The sequence below is a fragment of the Gigantopelta aegis genome, chromosome 9 (genome assembly GCF_016097555.1).
Source record: "Gigantopelta aegis isolate Gae_Host chromosome 9, Gae_host_genome, whole genome shotgun sequence".
NCBI lineage: Eukaryota > Metazoa > Mollusca > Gastropoda > Neomphalida > Peltospiridae > Gigantopelta > Gigantopelta aegis.
In genome coordinates, this window is record NC_054707.1 from 31096554 (window position 1) to 31124343 (window position 27790).

At 34.1% G+C, this 27790-nt stretch overlaps 1 protein-coding gene across 1 annotated transcript; it reads left to right on the forward strand.

The window, feature by feature from the left end:
* Nucleotides 1–332: 332 nt before the first annotated feature.
* Nucleotides 333–26968, forward strand: LOC121381916. Its single transcript, XM_041511332.1, has 11 exons — nucleotides 333–635; nucleotides 11200–11315; nucleotides 12744–12796; nucleotides 13189–13252; nucleotides 16796–16875; nucleotides 18052–18108; nucleotides 19486–19567; nucleotides 19961–20085; nucleotides 20813–20873; nucleotides 23405–23509; nucleotides 25260–26968. The coding sequence occupies exons 1-11, from the start codon at nucleotides 607–609 to the stop codon at nucleotides 25472–25474; spliced, it is 987 nt and encodes a 328-aa protein (XP_041367266.1). The 5' UTR covers nucleotides 333–606; the 3' UTR covers nucleotides 25475–26968.
* Nucleotides 26969–27790: the final 822 nt, after the last annotated feature.

Sequence of the window (27790 nt, forward strand, 5' to 3'; positions counted from 1 at the left end):
GCCTACAACCCGCATGTCACCAACATTGGACTACTGGTGCTCCCTTGCACTTGTCAGTGCAGGCGTCCCTTCTCTAACCCTCCCCCAACTCTTTCCTGTCCTGGATAGAGGGAACCGGCCAAGGCCGGTCCCTGTGACCAGGATAAGCGTGTACTACAACAGCTTGCTCTGAATGTGCACGTAAATCTCTCTCTCTCTCTCTCTCTCTCTCTCTCTCTCTCTCTCTCTCTCTCTCTCTCTCGCTCCTGTTACTTTTCTCTTCTCACCACCATGTTAGAGTTATCTTCCCGACAAGTGCTTATGTTACTGATTTTCGGCAGAGAGCGCTTCGATAAAGACGCTTCCTGATGTCAGCTGTGGTGTAAAAAAATAATTTAAAAAGATATAATAGCAATTAATTCTTACAAACAAATCTTGTAGCATGTTTTTATGAGTTTAGCTTTAGGCTCTGAACACGCAGGATGTGGAGCAGTTATGTAAAGTTATAGGCAAAACTGCGTATTGGCATCTTCAAAGTTTGTTGACATTTCATGATTTTGTCAAAACTGGAACTGAGTTATAATAAATCCTTTTGAACAGTTGAATACGCTTTAGCAAAAACGTATTATGGATAAAGCAGCACGTGCTGTTAGAAGGTACTGTTATATTACTACTGTCTAGTTCTCGCTCCCCCCTCTCTCTCTCTCTCTCTCTCTCTCTCTCTCTCTCTCTCTCTCTCTCTGTCACAGGGATAGACTTAGTTCATGAAAATAAATGCATCTGGTACGATATTTATTATTGTGATGTTTATTGCTGTGCCGTAATGTTTATCGATTGGATAGAATTTTCCATTTGCAATCATTGAATCAGGATTTAATAAAATCAGTAATTTTGGTAATTTATTACAATAGTCCTAATCATTTTTATTATTTTTAAATCTTTTAAACATTTGTATACATATACTTTTTACTTACCATTGCCACTCTCTTGTTTCTCAAAATTAAGTTCATGATTTATTTATTTTTTTAATTATAAAGAGAAAAAAACAGGTTATGCAAGCTAAAATAGGTTATGCAAACTCGTTTGGCATAACCCCTTTTCAGGTTATGTAAATTTTTAATTTGTGCAGGCCTGTTTATGCCTTTAAATTTTGTGTGGAAAAAAGTGTGCATTTAGAAATAGCGGAGATAGGTGCTGGAAACTAAAGAGGGGCGCAGAAAAATAAAGGAGGGCGGAGGGAGGCAAAATGCAATAGCAGGGCGGGCCGCCCTGCTTAAATGGAGCAGCGAGAACACTGTAGATTTATAACTTGCAGATCAAGAACATAAGAATTTTGCCCTTGACAGAGCATTTCGTAACCAGACATGCATATCTTCTGCTAATAACATGGTGTCTTGTGATGCATAGTAACTGACAATAAATAGGTCATTTCACAATTAAAGTCAAAAGCAAACATGAATAAGTGGAAGACTATGTGAAGACACCAAAAAAACTAATTTTGTATAAACTTAAAGTTTAGAAGTGACTGTAAAATAGACACTGTTATGAGCAGAAGATATAAAAAAAAAAGCTTCCAGGTACAGAAAACTAACACCATTAGACATATGCAAACAATGAACACAATATGGTACATGGAAATGGATTTATTCATCATTTATGATAACCCAGTATCAATAGCACACACTGAAGTAGAAAGACTATTTCAAACCACCTTCTGCGCATAACAGTATTAACACAGACACTGATTATGCCAAAATACATCATAAAAACACTGCAAATCATACAGATGACTCCATTTGACAGCATCACTTAATCATTCCTAAGATGTGATAACTCGTCTTGAGTAATAATTAAAAAAATATATACAATGTATGCTATAGACATGCGACACAGAAAATTGGTAAAATATGTTTTTAAAAACTTCAATCTTTGTAATATTTCGAGTTCACTTTTATAATGAATATAAAAGATTGGAAGTAGAAGCTATGTAAATAAACTCAGCAGGACAGTGCTCTACAAAGCAAGTTCAAATTTACTCTTCCCTGGCCAGTAAAGTATAATATTTTAGTCGCCAGTCACTTATATTTAGTAGCCAGCTAATATATACTTGTAATTAAATTGATTCATCTGCCATTTTACGGCACATTACTAATGTCATAATTGTTATTAGGACTGCATTTGAATGAACTCGTGAAGAGGTGATTCCTAGTTGTTAAATAGTAATTACAAGTTACTGTTTGTGTCCAGTTCCACTAAAACAGTGAACGACTATTAACTATCATTATCGAATTCCGTGCCCAATAATTGTATTAAACAAATTTAAGCGAATTACTATTTTAATGGAACTGCTAAGATATGCATTTAAATTGCAGTACTCATTAAAAGTTAAATAAAAGCATTGTGATAATATCTACCAGGCTTCAACATGTTACTAGTAGTTACCAATCGGCTACCTTGCTTGTGGTTTAAATAATATTTATTTTCATCACATACTGCCTTGTAAATCCATAAATACTGTTTTGTAAATAGTTGTGTCTTTAAAGCTGTCTAAAGTCGAGTCATGAAATTAGAAACAAGTTTTCATACCCCACTGGTGAACATGACTTCCGACGTGATTAAAACAACATTCACGACTGGAAAAGTCATTATCGTGGAGGGACCCGTTATCACGATAAGCACGAGACGATTGGAGCACAGCATAACACATATATAAGTCGACATTTAAAATAATTAACGTTTGAATTTCAAACAGACAAGTAAAGACATACAGTGGCTCAACAATCTCATTTTAATATATAAATAAAATCTGGCTCTAAATGGGACAGGACCGACTTGGTCCAAAACTGAACTGGGGCCGAATTATTTCCAAATGCTTGATATTCAAGTTAAGGGAGATAACATCATAACAAAGTATTACCTCCCCCTTAACGTCACCGTGTTTACTCTTGAATACTGGAAAATCGTTATTCTTAGTCTCAGAAGTTTATTCTGTTCTTGTACTGTGTAGAGGCACAATCGGAAAAGGTGATGAGCCTGTCGAAGCTCAAGTTCTCTGACTGTAATAGCTCCACAGACTTTGTAAGGAAATGCTGCACTGCGTGGTAGTCGTGTATCTGGTCACTTGTGATGAACACGATAAGAGTCAGTGACAACCCCACCATCACAGCTGAGACACTGGTATGATGCAACAACTGGATGGATCGTACACTGTGTATTGGTCAAGTGATGTCCTTGTGGTGTGTCTTGAGGGCGGACAGAGTAATTCTCAGTAAAGTCCATACAACAAACGACGGTCCGTGGTGGAACATTACACGAGATTACATTATATTGCTGCCACTGCCATTTCACATTAAACAGGTGAAGGAAAAATGGCCCAAGAGCTTCTGAAGTGGCTTCTATCAGTTCCTCGAATGTGGTCTCCTTTTTCACTTTCATCATTTTGGAAGATGTAGGCGTTGCAGGATTTGGCCCCACTGCCACCACTCCACTGGGCACAACCTTGCGTCTCCTTGAAATGCTGGCTGCATATGATTGGAAAACAGACTTGCTCCACAATCGTTATACTCCCGGTCAATGCATGACTTTTTATAGTCTGACCCAGGCAGTTTGGGGCAGAGTGTCAGGCGCGAAGCCTCATACCTGTCCTGAATTTTTATTGTAGCGCACTGTTGGCCGTTTATAGCCTGAATTTTTAAGTCCATATTTGCACAGTATTTGCACAAACACTCATTAAATTTGTGCGATGTGAATGGCAGCACCCTCTTTGGTTTCAGCTTCTTGAAGGTGCTGAAGGATAGAACTTTTCCATTCTGCTCCACAAATTCATCGTAAACGGTTCTGAGGGACGACTCAAGGACCTTCCTTGGTCTTACATCATCCCTCACAACAACAGCCCCACAAGCATCAGGCATATCACGGCTCACTGTGCCACTGTTGAAGAATTTGTTAACATTGTTAACAATTTCCTTTCTCCTGGCCCTTCTTTCCTCCCAACTAGGCTCACTGGACTCTCTTACTCGTCGCTGCATTTTTCAGCTGATACCAAAATGCCGAGAGGCAGCTCTATTTGAGATGACGACTGCCTGTGAAAACAGTCGCCACAGCTTCATCTCACGAATGGACCGCTTCATCTTGCTCCTAACAATCCTCTCCTTGATAGTTTTGGGAATCTGAAATCCAAGTTGCAGTCGACGTTTTGCCATTGGACTAAGAATTCCAAGTTTTCTATTAACACATTGTTTTGAGTTTGGTGATAATGCTTCCAGACCAGCTGAAATCACTTCCGCCCTCATTTTTGGGTTGGATGGCAGGCTATGTAGAAAGTTTTTTTTAAAACCTGCTCTTGGCAGTCCATACAGCGTTGCTGCTGGAACCAGAGCAGCTGGTAGAGGTACTAGGTGTAACAGAAAGGTTTGGCTGCGGCATATCCAGTGTTTCCATTGCAGGTTGCAGCAGGCTCGTGCTTGGTTGTGGTGTACTAGTAGGTGGTGCTTTCTTTTTGGCTGTGTAAGCCTTTCGTCTTTTTTTGTTTATGGCAACTCTCTTCTGGTGCGACATGTTTGCTCTCTGAACTCGCTTTCATTTTCCAAAGTATGGCAAGTCTTAGGGACCCTTTTTTTGCCCATACTTTTGTTGCCTGAGTTTCTGCAGTTCTCTGTTACGAATAACAGCCTCATCAGACATGTTCTTTCTGTACTCTTTGTTGCGCCGCATTTCTTCTGCACGCACAAGTTTATATAATTCTGGGTTGTCTTTCACTCTATCCCTGTATGCCTTCGAGTCATCTTTCTGTGTCTTTTTTACTGGTTGGAGGTAGCTGTTTGTAAAGGGGGTCTCTTTAGTCGGAGGCTACGATTCTTTGTCCATCCTAAATGAAAGAGAGGTAGAAAAGTTTTAGACTCCAGACAGTTCAATTCTTTATTAGCACTGAATTTTAAAAAATAATCAGCAAGCATATTCTATTTATCAGACACATGGTTCCCACACAAAACTAGGGTATGCACTTGGGATTTTTTTGACTGGCCAATCAGGCCACTCACAGCAACACTTTGACTCGCCCGTACAAGTTTTGAATGGCCTGCGACCAAATTTTGTCAGATCATACAAACAATAATAACAACATAAAAGAAGGAAACAGAACTTGTTTTAGTTTTATTACTAACTGTTGTAATTAAATTATAATTATGTTGTCACGGGACCCACTCAATCAAACATCTGGAATGTTTTACCAAGGCTCGGTCTTGGAATAAATAAGGTGCTTTTATGGCCATATGACGAGGAATTAAAAAAATAATAAGCTATGTTGACATCATTCGCAGTGACGAATGGATGTTTGGTATGGTAGACTGTATATTCCGTAAGAAACGAAAACGTTCCAACACACTTCGGAAAAAATCTTTCTGCGAAACATAGCGTAGCGAAATGTGACGAGTTGTTTCAATTATAACTAAATGGAAAGTAAAGACGGACATGGCCTAGGTGTTCCGATTGAACCTATGAATATATATACGTAGTCGAGGTTTTCCAAATGCATAATCAAAACCGGCCGAGGCATTCTGAATACTTTTAGACTGTTCGATAGACTGGGGATAGACCAGTTGAAAACAATCAATAAAAAATAACTTTCTGATCTCTTACAAACATTAGTTATTTGCATTTTTTATACATAATACAATATGAGGAAATTTTCGGTTGCCAGGCAAGCGATACGTGATACGGTTTTAACTTGCCCGACGCTAATTTGACTCGCCATTGGCAATCGGGGGACCATAAAGTGCACACCCTGCAAAACTTTGATAGACATTTATGCAGGGTTGAAAATTAACATAAAAACCATGGTCACCAGCAGGGCCAGTTGAAGAAAATTCTTACTGGCCCTTCTCAAATTCAACTTCCCCTCCAATTTAACTACACAACAAAAATCTAAACTAGAATTTTCTTTGTTAAATAATAACCATGTATATAGTCCGTTTGTGTCAAAGGAAAATGATGAATTGGCATGTAACTTCATAATGAATGAAGTTAAAATTCATATTAAAAACATGATTACGTTTTAAATCCATACAAACCCAAAAACCTTTTTTTTTAAAAAGAAATCCATTATAAATAAAAATGTTTCTTTACAAATTACAATTAAATGATACAGATTAAATATAATGTTTAATACAAAAATGCTATCACAGTCAATTTATGCAGTTTGACATGCATTGTATCTGAAGTAATCGATATTGCAGTATAAAGATATTAAAACCATCACTGCGCATGTTTTAGTAAATTAGTCTGAGAGTGGCAGTCCTCTTTATGGCGATGCAAGAGGGATGAACTCTCAAGTAAAGGATTTTCTCGGGACTGGTTGTTCTGTAGACAAGGCACTAGACAAGATTGATAGAATCATCCACAATTTTCCCAAATACCCATACAACTTAATAAATTACTATGGTTTTTTATATGAATTTTATATTTACATGCCATTCAATTGACTTTTGGAATAATCCCTGTAGTAATGGAAAATTTCATTGTTAGTGTGAGTTAAACTACAAGATAAATTTCGATTTTGTCCTAGAATAAAATACTAGTAAGCTAATTAAATAGGATTTATTTGTACCATAACATTTAATAATGCAGACCTTGCTTTTTAAGGTGCACGGGTGTGATTGCACTTGTACAGCACACGTAATTTCATTTTGACGAGTGTGAAAAACAATGCACGTTATACTGAACAAACGGCACATGTAAAATCAACAGTTTTTATAGCTCATTTAGCTGATAGGAAGATCCTTTTATTAATTTTTTTTTAAAATAAAATCATGGCAGTGGCTTCCATGCAGCCGTTAAACTGGTATTTCTCTTTGTTGAACAAATCGGGAAATACTGGTATAATAGACAATTTTGTAGACGTACCAGTCAAAATCCAATCGGAGCTACACTGTCTATTTTATTTATTTTGGAGAATGATTTTTCCCTCGCCTCAGCATATTGAGGTGTGCGATTTTCCACTCACCTATAATTTTCAAAAACCAAGGACTGATAATGTAAAAGGTCTACTAGATAATTATGTCGTATCTAGTCCATTCCAATAAGTCGACGACTTTAAATTATTATTTTTTTAAATTCAAGTGTCTACAATATGTTTTGAGCTATGTTTGTTTACAGTCCCAGACCAAAATCGTAGAAGCTGAAACTTAGTCTGGTCAGCCTGGCGCTGTCAAAATATAGAACATGTTCTATAATATTGTCTCCTGCCAGATCTGTAGTTTGTGCCAGCAGAGATGTGGTGTGTTTTGTCACATTGGTGATTCGATTCAGTTTCAGTGTGTTTCTTTTTTAACTGGTACCACACTTGCCAGACTATAAAATTGATGGTCGCCTAACAGACTACTTTTATAAATTCTTGGTTGCCCTTAGACAATAAAGGTCGCCATGGGCGACTGCTAATTTTCAAGCCCTGTTTATGGGCAAGAACATTTAAGGACAATATCCATATGAATTTACAGACCTCTCAGGGGCAATAATGATTGGTGTGATGCATATATATTATACCAGTGTCAGGTACTAGTCACAGTACTCAATAGTGATTATCACTGTTGGGTGCTCTCACACCCGAAACTACAGTACATGCACCACTGGAGCAGCTGATTGTTACCATGCCGCAAACATTTGCTGTCAAAATACTGTTTTGCGCAAAATACTGGTGCGAGGAAAATGAAGAACAGAACTTTGGTAAACCTGTTTTATATGGACTTTTTAAAAACATATTCCTGAAATTTAAGGATACTTAAAGACTTGAAATGTTGGGGACTTTTATGTGTTTTAAGGACCTGTGGTATCCATGAGTCACGTAACAAAGGGCCTATATTATGAATTGGACACCCGCAAAATCAGTCTGGGCATAATTTGTGGCAAATATTAATGAGCAGAATACAAGCCAAACAAAAACACATGAAAGCCCCACTCACACCTGTAACGTCTTACACTTATTTGTTCAGGCTAGTCATCTCGTTTGCCAGAGTACCAAAGTGCGAGTGCGATTAGTTTTGATCAATTAATTCTTTTATAAATACTAAAATGCCCTATAGTGCTGCTTTTGGCTGCAGACAGAAGTTTGAAAAGGGAATTTTTTATTTTTTTATTATCGAAAGTTTTGGCATATTTGACAACACTTTAGCCTGAAATTACGTTGGATTTTTTTTTTTTTTCATGCACTGCACATCGGATTTGTTGTTTGGTTGCCCTACGTTTACAAGGTTTGTTGTCAACATCCAGATAAATTTTCATGAGGTTTAAATAACTAAGTAATTTAATCCAAAACTTAAATCTGTTTTGTACATTCCATAAAGTTTTTGTTGGCAAAAATGGCAAATGGGGGTGAGGGGGATAGGATCGGTCAGGTAACCTGAGCCACACATTATTTCACTTGGTCTAATTGTATTTTACTTCCTTGTAATAAAGTGTTAAAACACAAACACTTTAAATGGTTAACATAAAGTGATACCTAAAATTTATGTTTATTGATAAAACAACTATCTCAATATTTTTTTGTAGAATTGTTTTTTAAAGTGTGTGGTTGCTATGCTTATGAAAATGCCTACATAAATAGCCAACAAAAAGATGGATTTTTGTTATTTACAGAACTGTTACTTACCTAAAGTAATCCTGGTACCAACAAAAGAACAGGAATGATACACATCCATCCTACTACTTGTATGTTAAGTGCACACCAATCATCAACAAGACAGTTAATGTTAAATCCACCCATACTGTTGATGACAACTGCTGTTAGTGATAATTTATTCCTACTTAACCGATTTAACATCAGCTGTGTTGTTGAGGATTGCCTCGTAAAGATATGAACACTTATTTTAATTAATGCATAACTGTGACTTGGTGACAACTGCTGCTTGAGACAACTGCCTCGTACCAATGTGTACATTGGCTACTATTTTTTAGGTGTTCAACATGGGTAAGAACACTAAATTACGAATAATGCACATTAATTGAACAAAAAACAATGAGAAACAAGCAAATGTTCCATCCCCTCTATGTCTCTCTCCCCCACCCCCATCCCCTCTTTGTTGTGTATCTGTATATACGTGTGTGTGTGTGTAAAGGAAACAAATGAAAAAATATGTTTTTCAATTATTTTTTTATTATTATTGTTAAATCAATAATTAATTTATTATGTTATTTATTTATTATAATTACTAATATTATTAATTAATTTATTATATTATCATTTTTTATTGTTATTTAGTTGTTATTAATATTATTAATTAATTTATTATTATTTATTTAATGGGTTTTTTTTTTTAAATATTAATTATTATTATTATTATTATTATTATTATTATTTTAAACCTGATATTCCATTAAATATCATATATTGTGGAAGAAACTTGTAAACCTGGAAAAAAATAATTGTAAAAATAATCCTAATCTGCCAACAGTTTTCAATCACATTTTAAATTTGCTTGTAATGCCCGGCGAGAAAATTTGAGATTTTGTTTGTAACTGAAAATTGGATTAATACAGGATTACTATTTGGACAAACTGTCTATTTATATGTAAAACATAACTTGGGAGGTTTTCTTTATACAGTAAGTGTTCATATTTCGCCACAAAATAATTAATTCCATGATTTTATCGATTCCGCTTAAAAACTGAGTGGAATCTGCGCGCTTTATTTGTCCATTAGACTTGTAAACATCAGAGGTCCAATAAATGCTATAAAACAGACCGTAAATGTTTACCTTGGTGAACTAGGATAGACTGGTCTTAACATTAGCGACAAGTTATGTGACTTTTCATAATGGCAAAGATTTTTTTTAACACACAACAAAAAAATTCTTACTATCTCTATAAATTATTATAATTTTCATGATTTAGTGTAGTTGGTTCTTGAAAAACTGCATAGTACGATTTTCAGGAGAGATTAGTAAAATGACAAGTTCTTACTACCTGTCTTAACAACAACAAAAATTGTGATTAGGTGAACTTTTTAGAGAAACTTTACAGTTAGTAACAAGTTAGTGTGACAACACTGAGAATGTACACTGGTCATATATTTTCTGTTAGTAACTTACAACAATGGACAATATTTACAGTGTTACCTTGATCTGTGGCCCACGGCAGGGAACATTTTGTTTTCAAATTCTTGATTAGCGATATTTCTAGTCAGTTGAAAATTGATTAGGAACTACTGTTTAAATAGTGTTTTTAACTTGCTTATCGAATCACGACGTGATACTGAACAAAAAACTCCCTGCTTGGTGCACTCAGTAACTGATAATACGTGGAATTGAAGTGCTATTGGAAATATATTTAAATAACATAAATTATTTTAGAGTTTGAAAAATCTGCTAGCCCGACACATTTGGCTAGAGCTTTTAATATGGGGCTAGTGACAAATGTAAATCTAGTAACAATTAAAAAATTCTCCTTTACTTGCTCACGGTAATGTTTTCCTACATTGAAGTGTGTTTGATAAATTTTATCCTGACGTTGATAACCACACAAAATCAGCAAAGCAATCAGTATATAAAAATATTCCACTCAATCGTCATAGTTGCAGCAATACGGTCATTGTTTGCTTTTCACATTCATGTTTTAGAGACAGGAAATGAGCTAAATAACATGCATGTTTTCATTGTTTGAACATGTCATGTGGTTGTAAAATCTTGCACGTGAAAAAGTTTTAGGGAATCGTCAATCAGGAAATTGCAGTAAGGATTTCGGCAGTGAGGAAAACAAAATCCACTCATGATAACAGCTCAGTGAATGGCCACTAATAATGGAAAGTGGGTTGTTTTACCATAATACTTTGACTCAATTAACGAGTTAGATCTTGTCAGTATACAATATTCTTTTAGTGTTGGTCTGACATTAGATGATGCCCTCTAGGCTATTAGAAAAACTGACATTTCCGTTTTATTCTTGGTGACAACTAGTGAATTAAGCTAATAGAGTTTACAACTTCATTGTGTAATTTTTTTTTTAAATACCAATACACAATGACTGCCTGTTATTTGACATTATTGTTTGAAATTATAGAAATTATTACAAAATGTGCATTATGTCTGGTAACACTATATTGTGTTACAGGTTATTAGTCGCTGGGCTGTTTCTCATTCCAGCCAGTGCACCATGACTGTTTTATCAAAGACTGTGGTACATATATATATAGATGTATTATGGTATGGTACTGAAGTTTTTGTTGGTTTTCAGGAGCAGTGTTAAGCTGTTGTCTCTTGGTGGTTGCCATGGTGATCTGAATGTTTTGATCTCGGAGGTTAAGGATATGCGCAATACTGCCAAGGCATTCCTAAATGCTCAAAATGCTGGTATGTTTGATTTATTTTATATCTGTAGGATTAATGGTTTTAATATGTGTCACAAGTCTCAGTTTATCAGGAATTTATATACAGTATATATATATATATATATATATATATATATATATATATATATAGTCAAACTTGTCCACCTGTATTCAGCGGTCACCTGCCGTAAGCGGCCACTCACAAACAATTTATAATGTAAATGCACCTATAATAAGCGGTCACCTGTCTTAACGTGGCCAGCGGCCACCCAAATCTGATCCCAAATCGCTAAAATACCTGTATTAAGCGGCCACAGTAAATGTTTACTGTATATAAAAGGGATATTTAACAACAGCGATAAGATGCAGCAAATAACCGATCTTCACACCTTCAGGAATACTAGTACCCATTCAGTCCCGACATCTACTGTGTATCAACAAAGAAAGTATGACTATGGAAAGCATCTAATTGCCTCTGGGCAGGCTACGCTTGACACTTGTAGATTCACTTACTATGACAATATACCGCATGAAGTAGAAATTAAATAATTAAATGAAAAGATAAATTTTTTGTTGAGAACGGTTAATTTAATACATTCCAGTTGCAGTTTTTCCTGAAGGAGGCGACATGTGAAAAGTTTATTTATAGTAAACTGTGAAGCACACATCCATTAATTAGCAGTAAAGACGCTAAAACAAGAAACAACAACATATGTTTTAAAGACCATATGTCGCAACCTGTAATCAGCGGTCACTTGTCTTAAGCGGCCACTTTTATCTATTCCCTTGTGTGACCGCTTAAGACAGGTTTGACTGTGTGTGTGTGTGTGTATATATATATATATATATATATTGTTTTACTCACTAACATGACCATTGTTTAATGTATGTTATTTTTAATATATATATATATTAATATATTATTATAATAGGTCATACTTGTATAGCTTTAAATCATAACACTATGTATAGATCTACCACAAGCATGCAGTTTATAAATAATACTGTAGTAGTAGTATTTGCAGGGGTTCTAGAATTTCTTTTAAATTCATTTGCCATAGAGCCAGTGGATTTTAAATTTAACTGGTTACGTTTAAAAACTCACTTTCCCAATTTTAACCAGTAATGTACAATTTGTCATATTGATATACTTGAGATCATGTGTCATTAGTATGTTTGTCATACTGATATACTTGAGATCATGTGTCATTAGTATGTTTGTCATTTTACACAACAGATGGTCTGATTAGGCATACTTTATGGTTTGTATATAAAAAAAACAGGACTTGTAGATTTTTTTCCTTTTGTCTTTCTACGATTGTAGTGTTTTGTTTTTTTTCACACTTGCCATCAGGCCAAGTTTAAAACTTACTGGCCTTGAACATTGGACCACCATTTTCTAGAATCCCTGATATGCAGTTGTTAACATTTTATTTAAATTTATTTGCAGCGTCGCAAGACTTTTTAAAGTGGGCTTCAAATGAAGAAAATCGGGCTATACAAGTAAGATTTCAACTACTGTTATCAACTAACAGTACTAGATTTTCAGTGTTATCAAACTGTCGTAATTGTTTTAACCTCCAGACTTGATGAAAATTTAATAAATTGAAAGTCAAAACTGCCATGTGAATGAGAAATTTTACAATGTTTTATTCTACTTGGAATGGTTTTGGAGTGTTTTTGTTAAAATATTTATTTGTTTCACTGTTGGTTGCCATATATGCATGCTAGGTCATGAAAATTAAATATATATTTTAAAACTGCTTACCTCCAATGTGTACTATATTAATTTTAGTTTGCTTATAAATTAAAATTCTAATAAAAAGATTTACAGCTCAAATCAGAAGTATATTTTGGCAAACATTTAAATATATTTTATTTTATATTTTGTACAGGATGTAGCCAATCAACTGGCTGAACTGAATTTAGCATGGTCAGAAATACAGCGAGAATTCATTGGTAAGACATTATTAAATCGATTCAACATTCAAAATCATTTTGTTCAGTTGTAACAAGTATTGTCTGCAGATTTAGCTTTTATTATAACCCTAATCTTTACCAGTATTTTCCCTAGATAGGGCTTCTAGAATTTGCAGAAAATTCACTAGCCATGGGATCAGTGATTTAAAACATTATTTAGCAATAGTTAAAAATCTACTAGTCCAACTCTGTATGTACAGAAATGGGAAATACTTTACTAGCCTGCCTGACCAGAACCAACTACAATTTATTAGCCCACCAGAATTTCTACTAGTCTGCCAGCCTATAGAAAATATACTATCTTTTAACAATGTTTTAACATATAAAAAGTGACATCCTGCAAATATTTTGCAGAAAAATCTATTCAAAATACACCAGCAACATAATTTCAGCGTAAAGAAATCATTTCTAGGAACTATTGACCTTTGATCAGCCGGGGAAATGAGGCTAAATCGGAACAACTATCAAAACAGAACCATTTTTGCTGGCTAAAATGGAACCGATTTGGTGAAAATGGCACATCATTATATTGGTGAAAATGGTATATATATATATAGAGGATTCGTCACAAGCATATTTTTTTTAATATGGAAAATATCAACCTCGTCTATGTTAATTGGTATTTGTCGAGGCTAATACCGATTAACTAGACGAGGTTGATATTTTACATATTAAAAAACACAAGTAGCGAATTCTATTTATCCTATAACACTTCTAAAATAACATTCTAATTACTTTTTTAGTAAATTACAGTACTAAAGTCGCTGCCATCGATAATATGACGTCATCACGATTAGCACAGATTAGTTTGACGTCACGCGTTTTAAACAAATCTTTGAAAATGTTATGCGGGTCTTGTTGGCTTGTAAGCAAATTACCCATCCACAGCAACAAATTACCTAGAGACATTGCAGATTTGCATACCATTATTAACTGGGTTAATAAAGTAAATTATCACATGGGTTTATGACACGGATATCGTGGGCAAGTTATAGGATAAATATTTTTAAGCTATAACGGTATTTCAATATATTGGTGAAGACACTGTTGGTGTGTTAAAACCTGAAAATATCTGGTCAGAACATCCATTATTAAATGTTGAATATTGAAGGCCTAAACATCGCCATTGGCATGGCGAGGGGGGTGGCATGGGTCAGTGAGCAACACATGTTTCTGCAAACAACTGTGGATTGTATTTTGAAGATCACAAAACAAATGTTTGTTGCAGTGACAGCTTTGTTGGAATAATTCAGTTGGCTGCATTTCACCGACTTCTAGTTAGCTGCTAATACTTCTGTCTCTCCAATATTGACATAATAAAAAATGAAGTAATAAATGATATATATATATTTGTTGTTTTATTGAAGATGTCATCGTTCAGAACTTTTATCATTCTGGTTCCATTTTAGCCATACATTTTTTAAATTTTGGTTCCGTTTTGTCCAATTTGGTTCCGTTTTCATCTGGGGCTGTTTTGGCACAGTTCCATTTTAGCTATAATTCATTTCTGGATGGCGCAGTTCGGAAGTCCAAAGTTGGTGCATGTATTGGTATGTATTTCGGCATCATTCTGAACTATTTGTTTGGATGGTTTGCAATTCTGGCATGGCTGATGCAAAGTCATGGATTCGGTGCAAAAAAAAACCCCAAATAATAATAATAATAGTTTTTTTTTACAATTGTCAGAAAAATACAGATCGCCTGCATTTTTTAAATTGCCAGTCAGAATTATTATTCGCATTGGCGAGTGGGCGAGTACTTTCTGCACCCCTGCCTTACATTGCAAACTGTTCCTTTGTACAAAATTGAAGGATGCTAATAAAATCTGCAAAGTCGTCAATTTAAGTTATGTACCATACATTGATATTTTGGCACTGCAATCAATTCATCCTAATAAGAAGTTATAAAAATAACAATGTTAATTAATGATATGACAAGAGTTGGGCATGATTGTATAATTCATGAAGGTAATATTTTTTTGTTTTTGAGGGGCCGGTAGGGGACTAATATATGTGATGGGGTGTTGTTAAACGTTTCTATCCTTTCGTTCTATAACACAGTTTCGTTATATAGCTGTTATGTCAGTGGAAATGAGAAGTGTGGCTCAAACTATTTTTTTTAATGCATATAGCTCTTGAAACTTTACTTACCCGTTAGTGGGATCCAAGGTAAACTTCACCAAAACACTATTTAAAGGGGTTAAAGTTTGGGTTCCGATTCTAGTTTTGTCATTTACATGTATAGTGCAAATAATAATTAATGTGAGAATATCTAAATCATGATATTATCTTTGTTTATCAATTTATGTTGTTTTATCACTTTTATGAGTCTTATTGAAGGATAAGATTGTTGCTTAATGGAATCTTCATTCTGACACCGACCACTCTCTAATTAATAAATTTCAGGTGTGTGGATATACGTTAAGTTTATCACCTCGAATATTCAAGTCCACAATTTTCATTGCCAAATTAGCTAATTGCTAATTTTTATACAAAGTGGCTACAATATTTAGTGTTTGGCCAATTTCCTTAAATTAACCATAGTTTAATAATTATCAAGAAAATGCTGTGTATATGTAAAAACTGGCAAAAACCAAATTAATTCCAGTGTGAGCTTGAGGCTGCCTTACTTGTTAAGTAGGTATAGTTATTGTTGGAACTAATGCTATAATAATCGCTCTTTCAGAACATATCAAATTAATTCCAGTGTGAGCTTGAGGCTGCCTTACTTGTTAAGTAGGTATAGTTATTGTTGGGACTAATGCTATAATAATCGCTCTTTCAGAACATATCAAATTAATTCCAGTGTGAGCTTGAGGCTGCCTTACTTGTTAAGTAGGTATAGTTATTGTTGGGACTAATGCTATAATAATCGCTCTTTCAGAACATATCAAAGAGCATAAACGGATGTTTGAAATGGTAGCTTGAGGCTGCCTTACTTGTTTAGTAGGTATAGTTATTGTTGGAACTAATGCTATAATAATCGCTCTTTCAGAACATATCAAATTAATGTGTTTGAGGCCAGTGTGAGCTTGAGGCTGCCTTACTTGTTAAGTAGGTATAGTTATTGTTGGAACTAATGCTATAATAATCGCTCTTTCAGAACATATCAAATTAATTCCAGTGTGAGCTTGAGGCTGCCTTACTTGTTAAGTAGGTATAGTTATTGTTGGGACTAATGCTATAATAATCGCTCTTTCAGAACATATCAAATTAATTCCAGTGTGAGCTTGAGGCTGCCTTACTTGTTAAGTAGGTATAGTTATTGTTGGAACTAATGCTATAATAATCGCTCTTTCAGAACATATCAAAGAGCATAAACGGATGTTTGAAATGGTAGCTTGAGGCTGCCTTACTTGTTAAGTAGGTATAGTTATTGTTGGAACTAATGCTATAATAATCGCTCTTTCAGAACATATCAAAGAGCATAAACGGATGTTTGAAATGGTAGCTTGAGGCTGCCTTACTTGTTAAGTAGGTATAGTTATTGTTGGAACTAATGCTATAATAATCACTCTTTCAGAACATATCAAAGAGCATAAACGGATGTTTGAAATGGTGCTTGAAGGAGAAAAACATGTGTTCCAGGCAAAGAATAACTTTGTAAGTACTTCTCTCTTTTTTTAAATGGTGGTAACATTTTGAGAATTATGTTGCCTAGTGGTTTAAAATTAATGTATGTTATCTCTAATTGTCAAATTGAAGAAAGATCACTTTTATTTTTGTTTAAATTTATGAAAAAACTTTTTGACTCTCCAACAGCTAAAAAGTGTATGTCAATATTTACTTGAATTTAATTTCAAGGCAAGCAAAGTCATCTAGTAGAGGCACTGATTAGCGGAAACACCTATCTGAAATGGAATTCCCAAATTTTTCACGAAGCATTATTATTTACCTTCATATAGTGCATTTAATTAAATAAAATTGATTTTCCAAAGTAATTTTGAAACAGAAATTGTCGACACTGACATCGACCAGTACTGACCACGACACTGATAACTTTGTGTGTTACGCTAAATGTTTAATAAACGGTATCAAATTATGTTTTATCAGTCATGTTTTGTTCACATCCTTCCGTCAATTTAACAGTGAAAACAAATATTTCAAGCTCAAATTCTGCTGATAAAAGATAATTGTTGTTTGTCTTTTAATATTTGTTGTATTTTCATATTTGCGAAGGAATGTCATTTTTGCATATTGTAAACCAGACTTTGTTGAAAATAATTAATACAAGTGAAGTAGTTTATAGTGTGATCGGTTGTAATTATTTTTCTACTAGTTTTGCGGAAAAAAAAAAGTGAATTATTGAACTTGGTGTCATGGCATGTTAACGAAATAGATAGTTTCAGCTGTTGAAATTTATTATGTTATAGTTCATGTTAATTGTGAATGTTGAGTACGTAAATGGCATAATGTATGAAAGAATATGAGAATTGGCTCATTCGGATATACTGTCGTACAAAGGCTGTCTGCAAAATGGCGATTCTCCTTATTCCATGTATTAAAAAATTCAATTTATAAATATGTGTGATGGGTTTTTTTTTTTTTTTTTTAGTTTTTTGTGTGTGTGTAGGTGTCAATGGAATAAAAAATAAATTTGTAAAATACTGAAACGTAAAAGGGGAAAATCAGTGTCTCTAATCTAGCGGTTTTCAGCCACAGGTTTGTTTGTCTCAAAATACAGACTAAGTAGTGTCATTAGTTAATATTTTGTTACTGTCATTAAATATTGTTTCTTTTCTCAAATATTTTGAAATTTGACTGATGTTTGGTTGGTAGGTGTCCTGTGAACAGAGGGAGTACAAGATAAGAAAAGAGATTAAGAAGGCATTCAAGGTTAGTGTCATTACAAGTGATAAACAAATTGGTAATTATGATTTATTTTGTAGACATTGCAGGCCCATAGGATTGAATCTGAATTGGGGATCAAAATCTCTTGTGTGGGGGTGGGGAGGACAAGCCAGATTTTTATCTTTATTTAAAGTAGGACAAAAAAGCATACATTTTCATCCTGCAGTTCCTAAAGGTCTGAATGGCAATTAAAGAAATTGTGGATGTCATATCAGCTTCATACATCTCATCTGAGTTCACAAACATTGGTCACCATACTGTTATCAGGCAAGATTTTGTTCTTAACATCGTGATTAGCGATATTTCTAGTCAGTTGAAAAGTGATTAGCAACCACTGTTTAATAAATTTGCATAGCAAATTGCAACACAATACTCAACAAATTGTTTGCTGGTGATATATGAAAATGCAGCTTTCTTTAGAATTTTCCTTTATTTTGGAAGTCTGGACATAGCCCTGTGGTAAAGTGCTTGCATGATGTGGCTTCTATCCAGGATCCTTCCCTGTCAGCGGGCCCAATGGGCTATTTCTCGCTCCACAGTTCTCTACAGTTTGTATAACAAAGGCCATCCATGATGTGTACAATCCTGTCTGTGGAATGATGCATATAAAAGATCCCTTGCTGCTAATCGAAAAGGGTAGCCCATTGAGTGGTGACAGCGGGTTTCCTCTCTCATTTATCTCTATGGTCCTTGATCATATGTCCGACACTATATAACTGGAGTTAAAATGTGTTGAGCACATCGTTAAATAAAATCTTTCTTTCTTTCTTTGTTTTCCTTTATATTTAAGACTTACAACCAGCTAGGACTTTAGATTGCAGGTTAATATACTTGAAATCAAATTATTACTCTTTTAAAATATGGGTGACCATGTGTTGTTTTAGAAGATATTAGTATAGCAGGCCTCAGGATTCAGATTTTATAGGAAATACTTTTTCGTTTCCATACTCTGTGATCATCAGAACCTATTAAAAAAACTCTCCTCAATTTTTTTGGTAAGGTGGAATATGTTACATAATGATAGTTAAAATACTTTTCAGTTCAATGATTTTGTCAACAGGTTATGGCAAACAATAATTTCCATGAAATCCAGAGGCCAGAGTATAGGTGTTTAAATAACTAATGTCAAGACGAAGTGTATTTTAGCTGAAGAAAACTACTTTGAATTTGTCTTAGCATTTGTTTTTGTTGCAGCAGTTATCTGAATTGACAGTTACAAAATATACCAATAATCACTGGTATGTATTATACATATATATTACCTTATGTATTCTCTGTAGTTAACTTTGCCTCCCAAACTAATTTTTATCTAAATGTTTGCAGTATTTGTTGTATGATATTCGTCATTTGCTTGATTTGCAGAAAGCATCCTCAGCTGAACTCCAGATTTTGGAGAATCGACTTCTCCAAGCAGAAAGAGCCAAAGATCTTGCTCAGATAGAAGGTGAGTTATGCTAAACAAAATTGTCCGGGAGGCAGGACTCTTGTGATATTTAACATTTTTAAATACTTCACTAGATAGTGCTTCTACCATGTGTGCACATGGGATAGGTTTTTTCTTTGTTTTACTAGTTAGGTCAGTCACATCAAAACATCGACTTGCCTTGCAATTATTGTATGACCTGAAAAAGTTATTATACACTTTTAAAATAAATTCTTATAGTATCTTTACTCCACTAGTTACGAAATTGTTATACCAGAATTGGATTTGTATTTCTTAATACAAGTTACAGTTGTGCATTTCTGATTATGTAACCCCAGTTTTTTAAGCAAAAAAACAGGGCATTAAAATAGTCTTAAAACACTGTTTGTTTCATACATGTTGTTTGTTTTGCAGTGGGTGATCGTCACCAGGAAAATGAGGCCGTCAAGTTAATCAGAATCAAGGATGGACTCCTCAAGATGTCAGAATCCTACATTGATTATGCTAAAAAGTGTTCTGTGATTTTTGAAGCCCAGAGAGTAAGACTTGCTTGTCTGTTTTCCTTTGCAGTCTTGTACACTAAAGACTACCATGTACCAAGATTATTGGTTCATCACAGGAATAGTCCTGTCCAAGGGAAAAACCAAAGTTAATTTTCCTATGTTACTCATGTTCGTATTTTTTAATTGTAAGACATTGCACTAGTTAATATTAACTATGTTCATGTTTTCTAATTGTAGTTCATTACACTAGTTAATGTTAACTATGATCATGTTTTCTAATTGTTGGACATTGCACTAGTTAATGTTAACTATGATCATGTTTTCTAATTGTAGGACATTGCACTAGTTAATGTTAACTATGATCCTGTTTCCTAATTGTAGGACATTGCACTAGTTAATGTTAACTATGTTCGTGTTTCCTAATTGTAGGACATTGCACTAGTTAATATTAACTATGTTCGTGTTTCCTAATTGTAGGACATTGCACTAGTTAATATTAACTATGATCGTGTTTTCTAATTGTAGGACATTGCACTAGTTAATATTAACTATGTTCGTGTTTCCTAATTGTAGGACATTAAACTAGTTAATATTAACTATGATCGTGTTTTCTAATTGTAAGACATTGCACTAGTTAATATTAACTGTTCGTGTTTCCTAATTGTAGGACATTAAACTAGTTAATATTAACTATGATCGTGTTTTCTAATTGTAGGACATTGCACTAGTTAATATTAACTATGATCATGTTTTCTAATTGTAGGACATTGCTCTTCAGCTGCCTGATGTACATGATCAGGATCTACATGATATCAAGTACACAGGTAAGCACCAGTTTGGGATGGGGGGGGGGGGGGGGATTGTTACTGTTCTTATTAGGCTCTTCATCGGCTTTTTGCTTTCTAATCAGTGGCTAAAGAGGCCATTAATGTTTGGTTAAAAACAACATTTTATTCCTAACATTTTGGATGAATTTCGGACCTTTTAATAACAAAATGATTTCTAGTGTGAAGTAGAACTAGTTTATCTTTAAAATATTCCAAAAAAAGGTTGTCAGCTTGTTTAATATCATGTCAGTAGCAAGTGCTATTTAAAGAAATCAACTGTTTGGCAAATTTTCTAAAGAGTTACTAGCCATATGACTTGTGGATTTGTGTTTTCGTCTAGCCCATAAAACTTAAATCCTAGCCTAAATTTCTGTAATTGTTTTACAAAGAAAATATAACTGTGATGTGAAACCTTTATAGATACTAGATGGGTGACTGGTTGCACTATGCGAACAATGTATTACTTCAGAGTAAAGAATATCTAGGATACCAATGAAGTGTTAAAAACATAGCAGTCAGTATGGTTGAAACAAAAATGTTTGCCTGTCTTGTTTGGCTTAGATTTGAATAAAATGATACTTGTAGGTACATTCATTTGAAGGCCATATATTCAATAGTGAAGCTCTGAAATGTTATTTTTAAAGCATAATGAGTCTGTCAGGCTAGTATTTGTAATCATCTTGAAAAAGCACTAAGCTAGCTAGTAAATTTCTCAAACTTTGCAGTTGAACACTTAATTTAATAATCCATAATGATCACTAAATTGTGATTTAAGTATGCTAGCAGGGATAGCTTCCAGGGCTCAGAACGTTTTGCCAAATGTTCTCAAAAATGCAAAACACATAGTTATTTTCCACATAGTTATTTTCCAACAAAATATCAATTATTACCCAAATTTGGTTTGCCAAATTAAAATAAAATCCACAATTATTCTTAAAATTCGCAGTTGGCAAAATTGTTGGATGGCAGAGCATTTTTATTATATTGGGTGACCAAAAATTAAATGTCCCAAACTTTAAGGGTTAATAACTTTGCAACTAACCACTATATAGCTTTGAAACGTCACACAAGTAAAACAAAATATGATGCCTTTAACATATCCTGAAAAGTTTGTCTCTATGTCATATACTTTTTCTGCAGTCAGATAATTAAAAACAAAAGTTAAAAACTGCAGTGGCAGAAACTGGTGATCAATTGTGACACCATCCCTTTTCCTTGAAACATGTCTTAATTATTGCTTTATCCCTCTGATTAAGTACCATGATAGGACCTCGAGAAATCAAACATCAGTCTCCCAGCCTATTCAGAATAAGACTGAAAAGATTAGTTAGTATCAGACAGACTACCGTATTTTTCGGCATATAAGCTGCTACTTTTTTACTGTGAATTGCAAGGTGCAGTTTATAAAATGGTGTGCTTTTTTTATGAATTTTACGGTAACTGCTGTGCTTATAAACCAGAACTTTTTTTTTTTTTAATTCTTATAATAATAATATAGCATACCAAATGACTGGGATTGAAGTATCACAATGGAATGGCTCTTTATTAATAGTCTAATCAGGCTAAAAACAAAATTTGTTATAGTCTGTTCCAATAAAGTGTTTACTAACATCTTTCTTTTAATTTCAAGGGTAAACAACACCTTGTACATCAAATGAGAGCCACAACAAGTAAATGCTAAATTAGGTAGACTATCATTAAATAGATATTTACAAAATATTTACTTGTCAGTTTAATATGTAAGAAATAATCGACGAAAATCATTTTTATTCTATTTCCGACAGTACTTTAGTAATTTTCACTTGTGCCCTTTTTTGGGTTCACGCTTTGTAATCATACTGGGACAAATAAAATATTATCATGTATTTTTTTTTTCTTTGCAACTAATGCAAGATTACGAAATTGGCATTATCAAGTTTTTGTACATATTTTCATAAAAAATAGCGGGGTTTGTCAACAATGTTTTGTTTACGAAATTTTCCCATTAGGTGAAATGAAACTGAAAGTAACACAATCAACAATTATTTATTATTATTTATTTATTATTAAATACAAACAATAATTAACTGTAATTAAGTTTGTGGCTTTATTTTAACTGCGGCTTATTTAAAGTTGCAGTTTATGTACGATCAAAGGTCGGAACTTGGTCTAAAAACAAGGGGTGCGGTTTATACACCAGTGCGTGTAATATGCAGGAAAATACGGTAGACACCTTCTCTTGACACTTGATTGACAGGTGCCATCCATGACACTACAGGTGTATCTTGTCAGTGTCACAAATGACAACCAGTTTTTGCCATTGCAGTTTTTAACTTTCGTTTTTAATTATCTGACTGCAGAAAAAGTATATGACATAGGGACTTGAAAATTGCAGGATATGTTCAAAACATTTCAAAACATTTATGACTTGTGTGAAGTTTCATAGCAATATAATGGTTAGTTGCAAAGTTATTAACCCTTAAAATTCGGGATTGGAATTTTTTTTGCCATCCAATATAAACTCTTATCTTCTTCTTTTTTTCTTTCAGGTTCAGGTACAACCAAATTTGTTGTTCAGGAAGCAAAAGAAAAAGTCCGCCAGTACAGAAGAAAGTCTGACAATCTCCATCAGTCACCTCATCAGTCTACCTTTGGTAAGTGGGTGTCTTTTAAATATACCTCAATACTGTATAATTCTTTAATCTTTGACAAAACTTTAGTGTTTTAACCCAAATCTGATTCTGTTGAAAACACATATAATCAAGTTGCAGTTAAAGTTTGTTTTGTTTAATGATGCCACTAGAGCACATTGATTTATTAATCATTGGCTATTGGATGTGAAACATATTGTACTTCAGACATAGAGAGGAAACCCGGTACAATTTTTCCATTATTAGCAAGGGATCGTGTATATGCACCATCCCAGACAGAATAGCGCATATCACGACCTTTGATATACCAGTCGTGGTGCAATGGCTGGAACGAGAAATAGCCTAAGTGGGTCCACAGACGGGGATCGATCCGAGACAGACCATGCATCATGCATGCACTTTACCACAAGGCTATGTTCCAACACTCATTTATAACCAGTGCCAGGCACAACAAATATATAGTTGAGCACCGTTATGTTGATATCATAGGAAACTGACAAACATATTGAGTTTTCATGATGTAGCCTTAGGCTACCCATCTAAACAGTACACTGATGGGCCAAATTGAGCCCAGTGTAAAAAGTATGGTTTCAATTGAAGTAAAAGTCTGTGCTGTATTCTGTTCACTATTAAATATAGCAAAGTAATAAAAACTGGCAAATAATAACTACAATCAGTTGTTGATAAAATAATGCAATTTATAAGCACTTGGATTTGGGGTGGGGCATTTTCTCTGACATTTCATTTGGAAATACAGTTAATATCTTTCCACAAAGCCAAGTTGAAAAATTCATTTAGTTAAATATAATAAATTTTAAAAATTACAACAGAAAAATAAAATTCTGGTCACTGTGATGAGGGCTACGAAATAATATTATAATAACAAAGGTTAGTAGATAAATGTATTGAATAATGTGTACGGTACTTTAGTTATTTTAAAACAAATATTTCCATTCAATTTTGATTGCTTAATTCATCATTGACACAAGCTAAGGTACTGTTAAATATAGACGGCTAACCCAGAGAGCATGTGTATATTGCACTACCTGTCTAATCAATCGATGTAAATAATGGCCGCTACTCGCAGGACCGTGCAGTATCAGAGGTACAGCTTACATTAAATATACACAATGTCATATTATTCATTTCAGACGGGTAAATTTTCGTGTTAAAAGATGTGTTGATTGTTTGAGCCATTTGGAACATATCAGATCATCAGGCTTGCTCGGGTCTATTAATAGACATGGGAAACACCATTTCCGGGCAAATGCGAAGGGTTTCTGGCAACAGTTCTATAAACACATGCATGGTGCATGATATGATCAAAGAACAACTGAATATTCATTTTAAAATGTACTACATCAAATTTCTTCAACACAGAAATACTTCATTGACTGCTAATATTAAATTTGTGACTGACAAAGCTTGACAAATGACAACTTATTTCCAGGCTTGCACTGTGTATAGTCTTTACTGCATTTGTTGCCAGAAAATTTCATACTCTGATGGAAACATATAACTAGAGTTGGACACACAAAAATATAATATAGTCTATATTTGAAAATACAATATACATTTATATTAGAAAATACAATATACATCTATATTTGAAAATACAATATACATCTATAGTTTAAGCTTAATTACAGCATTCATGGAACAAGTTCTTTGTTTCTCTAATAATTTTTGCTGTTAAATAATTGTAGATAGTTTGCTGACAGGTGTATACAGTGTCCATGTTTGAATGTTTCAGAACCACCCCCTCCATATTCCCCTGGAGAGTACATTACCAGCGACACCAGTCTGTACAGTAGTCCTTCTTTTACCTCCAACAGTGAGGTGTCGCCACGGAGACCACCTAATAGTCTTTCATCTCAGGGACGGCAGAACACACTGGATGATGATGCAGTGTGGGATAGTGATTATGAAGAGGATTTGACGGGAGCAATGGGTGGTGCCAAGATATAACACAGGTTGTCACTTGATTCAGGTGTTCGAACATGCCTGGCTTATTCACAGGGACAGTAAGATGATGCCAAAAATGTAATACAAAATAGGATTTGACTTAAAATGATTTGATGTGTCTGCGTGGCAGATGTAATCAATATAACATAGAGAATTTGTTTTACTACTAACACATGAAGATGTTCAGTGAGTTTTCTCAGAACCAGCTATTTAAATACAGTTCTCAGAACCAGCTATTTAAATATACAGTTTTCTCAGAACCAGCTATTTAAATATACAAGGTTCTTGCTGAATCCACAAGATTGCTCTTCCGCAATGCTTTTTCCCTTTGTTGCTTATACTTGAACATGTTATTAAATTAAAATATTTAGAGTGATTAACCCAATTTAAAATAAAATGCATGTAAAGATAATAAAGGTAAAATGCTAATTATAATGTGTGCAAAGATAATATTCTGTTATAATGTATGTAAAGATAGTATCCTAATTATATTGTATGTAAAAAATATTATTCTAATTATAATGTGTGTAAAACGAACACTCTAATGATGCATATAAATATTAGCATGATAAAATAAGGCCAGGTCTGAACATTTTGAGAATGATTGTTTTTTCGAGTGTCACTTGCACAGGTCTAGTTTGCTTAACCTATTTTTTGTTTGCCCATTATATTTAGAATTCGTCACGACAGGTTGCATTTAAAAAAAAAGGGCTTCCTAGGCCCGTGCTTATAAATTTTTTAGAGTCTAGACTCAATCTTTAATGGTGTCACACACATACATGTATAGCGTTGCCATGACATTAAAGTATCAGAATCTTAAGAGTCTTGAGTCCATTGGGCAGGAATTTGGTTTGGTATAACCCATAAATGGTTTATGCAAATGTTCAATTCTCAAGAGGCTGCAATCTGGCTTGACTGACTGGACACCACACAGGTGTGTAGATGCGATGCTGTAAAGTGATCTGCCTGGTGACGGAATATTTCAGACCTTGAGCTAACAGTCTTTGCCAAACTGGCTTCTGATAGGGTAATAAACAATTGGTTGTTATCATTTGTATTGTTCAAGTAAATAGTGTCAAAGATTGTTTTATTCCAAACATTCCATTATGTGACTGCATATATACTGAACTACTCATTAAAAATTTGCATCCCGAGTTTTGTGCAGTCTGTGTGTATGTATATATATAATTATATATATAAGTGTGGACCATGACTGCAGTCTATTAAAACAAGACTGTTAGAATGTTGTGCATGGGAATTAGAGTGGACCTTTGAAATACTGATAAGATTAATTATTTTGACTTGGTTTTCTTATTCTTTATTTCCAATTTGATTCACAATAATATAAGTAATAAATAGTGAGTGTTAATTTAACAGTTGATATATGGATTGAAATGTACTTTTGTATATTTAATTAATAATGTGTGTGTAAGATGCTCAGACACTTCTCTTAAAGGAAACATGACACGAGACCATATTATAGCTCATTTTAAAAGAAAAATGATATAAAAATAATATACAAATAACTTTATAACAATAAAATACGTGTAGTTAACTTAAAATGAAGAAATTACGCTAACCAGTATCAAAGTACGATTTATGCATATTTCTTCGTGAGCGTTCGGGAAAAAAGGGAAGTGACGTCAGAGCCGCTGTACTCTTCCATTGTTGTTAACTGTTTATATATGGAGTAAGGGGCTTACGATCTTTTCAGTCCAACAGTGCCGTACTGCGCGGCCTTCGGGTGTAAAAATAAATAGTTTAAACGATCGGGATTGTCTTTTTATGGTTTTCCAAAGGATTGTATCCGAAGAAAGACGCGTGTATTTTATCGCAAAAGAAAAGATTGGACACCAACACCGCATAGTACTTTGGTGTCCGCCTAATTACAGCCCGGAGCCCGAACGTTACCCAGAGACAAAAACAGTACTCGGTTGCGAATGCAGAGGTGTACATTGTACATATTTGGCACAAAGATACACCTCAGCATGATGTATTTATATATGTTAAAACAAAAATGTAGAATTTTTTATTTATTTATTTTTTTGGAAAAAAAAAGATTTTTCATGTTAGGGCTGTAGGCCTACATAACAAAATCTGTATTCACCGTCCGAAGAAGGAAACGTCAATAAGTAATTAAATATGGCATATACAAACATGGGATTTGGCATGAGGATACATCTCAGTACGATGTATTTAAATATGTTTTTAAAAAAACGTGTAGAAAACAATAATAATTTTAAATAATGTTTTTAATCTTCGGGCGGAATACGTTACAAAAACGTTCCTCATCGCCCGAAGCCCCAAAGCAACACGAAG